This window comes from Oryzias melastigma, unplaced genomic scaffold, assembly GCF_002922805.2.
Source record: "Oryzias melastigma strain HK-1 unplaced genomic scaffold, ASM292280v2 sc00595, whole genome shotgun sequence".
Lineage (NCBI taxonomy): Eukaryota > Metazoa > Chordata > Actinopteri > Beloniformes > Adrianichthyidae > Oryzias > Oryzias melastigma.
In genome coordinates, this window is record NW_023417187.1 from 2,735 (window position 1) to 11,281 (window position 8,547).

The 8,547-nt window shown below is 35.1% G+C and overlaps 1 protein-coding gene across 1 annotated transcript in view; it reads right to left on the reverse strand.

Annotated features, from left to right (window-relative positions):
- Positions 1 to 3,946: 3,946 nt before the first annotated feature.
- The window catches only part of LOC112139167 (gastrula zinc finger protein XlCGF57.1-like), a gene marked incomplete at its 5' end in the record, with an annotated part of 13,791 nt that continues 9,190 nt past the window's right edge, over positions 3,947 to 8,547 (reverse strand). Inside the window, one exon of the mRNA XM_024261861.2 lies at positions 3,947 to 6,219. Within this exon, the coding sequence (XP_024117629.2) occupies positions 4,814 to 6,219 (1,406 nt within the window). The remainder of the gene's footprint in view (positions 6,220 to 8,547) is intronic.

Below are 8,547 nucleotides of genomic sequence, written 5' to 3' on the forward strand. Positions count from 1 at the left end.
ACGTGTGTTCAAAATGAACCAAAAGAGCTCTTCTAAAAGCTGGGAAAGATCTTATAGAGCGTAGTGATGGAGAGAGGTTGTTCCAGTTGTTCCAGAGTTGTTCCAAAAATGCTGACAAAAGGCATTTGCTATTTCAAGTGGGTCATTAATAATTTCATTGTTGATAATCATATTTTCTGGAGCTCTAGTAGATTTGCCTGTAAGGGTATTCACTTTCCTCCAGAATTGCTTTGGGTTCTTAAAATTATTTTCCAGGCTGCTCCTAAAATAATTTGCTTTAGAGTTTCTAGTTAGCAACACCTTAGGCGGAAAAATGGGATTTTGTAAACTAAAAATTACATCAGCAACAAGGAAAATATCAACAGAACACTGAGCTTTAATATCTTTAGAGCTTTTGAACATTTTTAATCAAATGTGATTCCTGACCTCATTTAAATTTCTTGAAAATACTTTGTTTTAGCTTGAATTTGATAAGAGTTCATGAATAGCTGATATCATTATTAGTTTTAATTTATTAGTTTTATTTATTAAGATTATGTGCTTCTTTTTTAAGTTCTTAAGACATCACATTTTTGGTTTTATTACCACAGTAGTTAATTTTCTTAACTGTTATTTCTCTGTCAGATAAATAAGACAGGCATATCAAAGGACAGCTGGGGTCCTAAAGGGGTAAATCACAGCGCTAGCATGTAGCAGTTAGCAGCTACTGTGTAGCCGTCAAAGAGCTTCACATTAAAAAGAAACAAAAACTCTTTTTCTGTTGAAGTGCCTTTATAAGTTGTTGTTTGTGTTAGGACAAACCAATAGAGATGTCCGCTGCCAGTTTAAAACGTACTTTGGTCCTTCCTGCTCACAATAACCCAAATATTTGTGTTTTGATTTAAAAATACTTCACAATAAAATGATTTTCCAGGGAAAAATTGTAACCTTAAAAAACAGCATAATCAGATTAATCTTCAGATCTCCTCAGAATCTTCCTCTTTATTTCAAAAGTGTCACCGGTAGAGGAAGACAAGGAGCTGATCTGGTATCTTTTGTTCTCTGATCTGTTTTAGAGGTTCTCTCGGATGTTTATAAGTTTCTTGTGGAGGAGGATCTACATGGAATTATTTTCCTGCAGACTCTAAATTCTTCCTTTGTATTATCAATATCTAGTCCAGGGGTCTGCAAGGTTTAATGCTAAAAGATCCATATGATCCAGTTTCTTATGGACTAAAATCCAACAAGAGCCACAAAGTCCCACCTCAGAGTTAGAAAAATACAATTTATTGATGTTTTTGTAGCCATTAAGACATATATTAATAAAATATAGCTTTAAATAATCTCTACAATTGAGCTTTTCTTTATAAAATTAACTTATTTTACTTTTGGAAGAAGCTCTTACAAGTTCCTGTCAAAATAAAATCATCTTGTGTTTGATCAGATCCTGCAGCTGCAGCAGATTTACTTGAACTAAACATGTAATAATGTATTTTCAATCATTACTCTAGTATTCCTTCATCTTTTTTCTCCTTTGACTATTGAATACAAACACAACAACTTTGATGTAGAATAAAAATACTTTTAAAACGATATGCAATACTGAGACAGACTGGTGACCTGTCCAGGGTGTACCCCGCCTTTGCCCATCAGTAGCCGGGTTAGGCTCCGGCACCCCCGCGACCCCGAAAGGGAAGAACCGGACAAGAAGATGAATAAATGAATGAATATGCAATAAAGTTATGTCATTCTGATAATAATCCGCTCTGATAGCAGATGAAACATTTTACCATCTTTTTGCTCAGTTTTGTTTACATCTAAGGATGAAGAACAAAATGTAAATAATTAAAGTAAACGAACCAATTCTACAAAACCATCATTTATTCTAATTGTTTTTCGTCAAACCCAAAGGGCCTCAAATGAGTGAATAAAGCTTCATGTTCTGAAGATAAGAAGTCTCCTTTTCTTCATTGCCACAGAGGTACGCTTTTCATAGCAATCCAAAAAATATTGGTTGATTGACTGCTCTTGTTTATTTCAAGAATAGATTGTGGACAACACAAGACGATAAAACAGATTTTTCAAACTCCCTATAGAAATGATGAAATGCGGTGATTAGAGAATAAAAAAAAACATACACAAAGACATACTTTTGTAACATTTGATTCATTTCACATTTCAGTAATTATTCTTGCATATTACACAGTGTAAAACTCATTGGTTGTGAATACAACTTTGATTATTTCACCACATTTAAGTTAACACGTTCACACATTTGGAATTATTGAAAGACCAGTAGGTCTTCAACTCAACTCATCTTCATATAGTGAAATTGGAGTTTCTTTATACGTTTTTTTTCCGAATTTATGGATGTTTGAGCTGATTACATAACCTGTTTCGTGCCAAACACAGAAACTTTGGTGGTTCTTATCAATCTGACATTGAAGTTCTTATATTCTCTCAGTTTGTCGCCTCCTTCATTTCCTAAGAACTGTTTCTTGATGTTGTACGGCAGAGGTGGGACCAAGTCATTGTTTTGTAAGTCTTAAGTAAGTCTCAAGTCTTTGTCCTCAAGTCGGAGTCAAGTCCCAAGTCAAGTCACAAGTCAAGACTAACAAGTCCCCATTTGAGTCACAGTCCCACTATTATTGTTTCAAGTCATTAAAAAAAATAAAATAAAATCCATAGACCGTGTGTGCTTTTATGAACTGTATTTTGTAAGCTTATATAAATTGACTCTGAATTTATGCATCCCCCCTTCAGAAATCTAAAATGATTTCTCTATAATAATAATAATAAAAACTCATTCTGTATATTTTTTAAAACATAGCACACACATATTGGACTGAGGAAGAATGTAAAATACATAGCAGTTCAGTTTTCACACACACACAAAAAATATATATGAAAACTATATCTAGTTTTACATTTAACATGACTTATTTCATTATGTCATGGTCCAGTATAAACTGATAGACAAATTGAAGTAAATATTTACACCATTAAATTATTTAATAAATGTGTCAACAATTGTTTAAAAACTGTATTAAATAAACCAAATGGCCATTCAAGTTGTTAAAATTTCAGTAAAAGTCCATTTTTTAAATTCCATGTTTTATTAATTGATTTCATGATTTGATAAAATATTTCTATGAAAGTGTTTATGACTCATAATTTAAAATAAAAATCAATACTGAAAATGCTTTTTTAATTTCACAATGTAACTGTATATCTTATCTCTTAACCCACAATGGCAATGAAATAAATACATGTCATGAAATATTTAAATGTTCTATTTTAATATTTTAATGCCACATTTCAACAATTATTTATTGAAATAACATTTCAACATTTTTTTATTTATTGCCACTTTTGAATAATTAATGACACATTTATTTATTTATTTAATGGTGCATATATTTATTTAATTTTAGCTCTTTCCAGACTCCATAAGAATTAGAGTTGTGTACAAATATGTGTTGTCATGGTCACACACAGACTAAGGCAACATCGTCTCAGCATAAACTACAACCACAATGATTAAATTAACATCTGAAAAATATATAATGAAATACGAAAATCTAATAGTAAAAACCAACCAACAAGAAGTAAACATCATCATTTTTTTTATTTAATCTGACTTTGAGAATTCAAAACAACACATTTCTATTCAGTGGAATGTCTAAAAGAATGCATTTCATGATAAGTTAAATATTTTGTTTCCATCAGTTCAGTAAATGAAACTCGTGATTATAGAATCATCACAAATTCAAATGCATCAATTCTTTATTTTGAGCAATTGTTTTTTTCGTTCACAGCTGCTCCAAAGACGCCACTGCTGTTAAACTCACTAAAACTATATCTTATGTCACAACTTGGCTGCAGGAATGCTGTCTGCAACTTAACATCTCTAAAACTGTGGGCATGTATTTCACTAAAATAAACAGAACATCAGCTGACCCTGAGGTAATTATCAAGATAGGAAATTTATTCAAAATGAGATACAAATTTTGAGCCAGTTAACATACATGTTTACTAAACCTTTTCTTCACAAAACTATTATCTGCTAACATGACTTAACAAAATATAAACTAGAATTATTTTATATTTAGACAATGTTCACAAATCACATAAAAACTGTAAAAAAGAATTAGAGACATGTAAAAATATTTCTAGTGTCTTTATGGTAACACACTTAGACAGCATTGTCTCAACATAAACCATAATGACTATGGTTACCTTAGCAATATAATAACAGCACAAACATCTCCAAAAAGAAAAAAACTAACAATAAAATTTCCTTAAAAGTACATTTTTACTGTCATAATTAAAAAAAAGATCTTTTTACAAGTGTATTTCATTAACATTTTTAAATGAAACGAGTTGCAGTGTTCCAATGCTTATTCACTTTTTACTGTTTCACTAAAATGTTTCTATTACTTTTCTGGTTCGACACAAAAACCCAGACAACTCAAGACGCTTGTATGTAACTTTTGTTTCTAAAGGTGATTTTGGAATTTCTCCAGATGGGAGCAAATGCCCCCCTTCCATATTCGCAGATGTCTTTGATCATTAACCCCTGTGAAAAAGTCGGAATACTGTATTTCCGCAAGCTGCTTTTCATATCTGGATGCAATTGTTCACTGAAGCACAGCCTTTTCTCTTTGTGGCTGGTCTCATTTCATGACTTTAACCTAGAGCCGGTCTCGGGAGTGAGTCTTTGTTGTTTCTTCTTCTCAGAGTCGATGCTAAAATTAAAGTATTTTGAAGGCGTTTAACCTGAGCGCAGTGCTGGCAGCGTACACACTTCCTGGAAGGAGCTGTTCCCCCACGTTCATACGTATGAATGTGAGGACCCAGTCGATTTCATGGATTGGATTGAATTAAAACGTGCATTGCATTCTTTATACGTAAGAGGCTTCTCTCCTGTATGTATCTTCATGTGTCTTTTGAGAGTACATATTCGATTAAAACTCCAGTCACATTCTTTACACATAAAAAGCTTCTCTCCCGTATGAGCTATCATGTGTCTTTTGAGATGAGATATTCGGTTAAAACTTCTGTCACATTCTTTACACGTAAAAGGCTTTTCTCCTGTATGAGCCGTCATGTGTGTTTTGAGATTACATATCTGACTAAAACTTCTGCCACACTCTGTACACGTAAAAGGCTTCTCTCCTGTATGTATCTTCATGTGTCTTTTGAGAGTACATATTCGATTAAAACTCCAGTCACATTCTTTACACATAAAAAGCTTCTCTCCTGTATGAGCTATCATGTGTCTTTTGAGATGAGATATTCGGTTAAAACTTCTGTCACATTCTTTACACGTAAAAGGCTTTTCTCCTATATGAGCCGTCATGTGTGTTTTGAGATTACATATCTGACTAAAACTTCTGCCACACTCTGTACACGTAAAAGGCTTCTCTCCTGTATGAACTGCAATGTGTCTTTTGAGAGTAGATTTTCGACTAAATTTTCTGTCACATTGTTCACATGTAAAAGGTTTCTCTCCAGTATGAAGTGCCATGTGTATTTTAAGATGAGAGCTTTGGCTAAATTTTCTGTCACATTCTTTACACGTAAAAGGCTTCTCTCCTGTATGAGTTCTCATGTGTCTTTTGAGATGAGATATTCGACTAAAACCTTTGTCACATTCTTTACAAGAAAATGTCTTCTCTGTTGTCTGTGTTCTTATGTGTCTTTTGAAATGAGATACACCGCTAAAACATTTGTCACTTTCTTTAAATAAAAAAAGCCCCCTTTCTGTGTGAGTCCTTAAATGAGTTCTGAATTTGAAGCAGGAACAAAAACTTTTACCACATTCTTCACAGACATAAGGGCCTTCATCAGACTTTGTTTTCATGTAGGTAGACATATTATGAGCATTTTCAACCTGTGGAAGTTCTTGTTCCTCTTGCTCTCCTTCATTCTCTTGAGGTTCTGGTTCCTCCTGCTCCTCTTTTATCTGAGGAGGTTCTGGTTCCTCCTGCTCCTCTTTTATCTGTGGAGGTTCTGGTTCCTCCTGCTCCTCTTTTATCTGTAGAGGTTCTGGTTCCTCCTGCTCCTCTTTTATCTGAGGAGGTTCTGGTTCCTCCTGCTCCTGTTTAATTTGTAGAAGTTTTAGCTCCTTCAGTTCCTCTTTTGTCTGTGTAGATTCTGGATCATTCTGTTCCACTCTGAAGTTCCTTTGCTGGTTGCAGAGATCTTCCGTTTCTGTCAACCGATGCTGGGGGAGGTCTGCAGGGACACAAACACAAGAAAGTTACAGTTTTTGTAGTGTTAAGTATCAAATAAATTTTAAATCACATCAGTCAGATGTCCTTCATGTAGGACATCCGACATACACTAAGAATGTAGCCACGAGGGGGGCCAAGCCAGGGTCTCATTGTGCCGGTCCCAAGCCCGGATAAATACAGAGGGTTGTGTCAAGGGCATCCGACGTAAAATCTTGCCAAATCAAATAGATTTTATTAGACAGACTTAGGAGTTGGGTTGGCCTCTCAGGTACTGTTCTTAACTGGTTCCACTCCTGTCCCCCAGATTGACATTTTTATGTAAGTTTGGATACATGCTCCTCAAGAATCCATAAAATAAGTTGTGGGGTTCCCCCAGGGTCAATTCTAGGTCCTATACTTTTTAATTTATACATGTTGCCTCTTGGGGATGTCATCAGGAGACACGGCGTTGACTTTCACAGCTATGCTGATGATACTCAGCTTTACATCGCCGTGTCTCCTGATGACCTTGAACCTATAAACACTCTTTTAAACTGTATTTTAGATATTAAATCATGGATGGCAGAAAACTTCCTACAACTCAATCAGGACAAAACACAAGTTTTAATCATCGGTCCTGAAGACAAGAGAGGATTTTACCCAAGCTCAATAATTTTAATCCTTCTCACTGCGTGAGGAATTTGGGCGTTCTTTTTGACTCTGAGCTGAATTTTATCCCGCATATCAAAAACGTCAATAAGACAGGATTTTATCATCTTAAAAATATCACCAGAGTCCGCCCATTCCTCTCTCTTGCCAGCACAGAGGTGCTGATGCATGCTTTTATTTTTAGTCGTTTAGATTATTGTAATGCCCTGCTCTCTGGTTTACCTCAAAAGTCTCTGTCAAATCTACAACTTCTTCGGAACTCGGCGGCACAAGTTCTGAAGAGGACCAGGGGGCGGGAACACATTACACCAGTTTTAAAATCACTGCATTGGCTCCCTGTGCGTTTCAGGATTGATTTTAAGATTCTCTTAATGGTTTATAAATGTTTTTATGGTCTTGGGCCTTCTTATTTAAGTGATCTTCTTTTAAAGTATGAACCCATGCGGACCCTGAGGTCCTCCGGCACCGGCCTTTTAGTTGTTCCTAAGGAGAGGACCAAAACACATGGTGAGGCTTCGTTTCATCATTACGGTCCTCACCTCTGGAACAGCCTGCCGGAGAGCCTCAGGGCTGCAGAGACCCTAGGCGTTTTTAAGAAGAGGCTCAAGATAAGTATACTGCTCACAAAAATTAAAGGAATATTTTTTATTGGGCCTGGCATGAATTGAATTAAACCTGTCTGATAATTTTCTGGTTGGTTAAGCAGCTGAGGGCCTCGTTAATCAATTTCAGCTGTATTGGTGTTCATGGAATTAACAACAGGTGCACTTCAGTGGCAACAATTAGAAAACCCTCATAACAGGACTGGTGTTACATGTGGAGGTCATTTCAAGTTTCTCCCTCTTGATCTTTTTTGGCTGGTTTTCCACTCATGCTAATTATGGCTTGCGTAATTATCTCTACTGGCAGTATGAAGTGATTCCTTCCGTTCTCCTTAGCCCGTTTACCTTAAAAGAGGGGTTACCTGGACCCCACAAGAAACGCTAAACTTTTTTTTAATCATTGATTTTTGAGTTTCACTAATGTCCATGGCAGACATAAAATCCTGTCCACCTTTGTCCACATTTGTCATGGAAGGAATCACACATCAATATGTGGTTGGAGTCATCTGGACCCCAAAGAGAACGGAAGGTTTAACCCTACAGAAGTTGCATAGCTGCTAACTGTGTTATATGTTAGATCTGTGATTTAACCTCTTAAGACCCGAGCTGCTCTTTGATATGTCTGTTTGATTTCTTTGACAGAGAACTAAAAATTCAGAGAATTAACTACTGTGGTCAAGAAACAACAAATGTGTTGTTTAGAGAGGTTGAAAGAAATAATCACATAATCTTAAAAAACAATAAATGATTCTAATGATATCAGCTAGTCATTAATATTTTTAATCCTATTCACTCTAAAACAAAGTCTTCATTCATTTTGAAGAATTTTAGATAAAGATATGCATTACATTTGGTTCAAAATGCTCAATAGTTCTGAAAATATTGAAGCTAAAGTCACTAAACTTTCTCACATGACTAATTATCATCTAGATTTAATAGATTACATCATTTTATTCTAGGTGATAGTTGAACTATTTTTACTTGATTGTTGAAGCTACTTCACAGAAGAGCTCTGTTTAAGTGTTAAATGATCAAAGAAGGTTGATGGAATGAAAACAGAAACAAAATTAAACAAAACA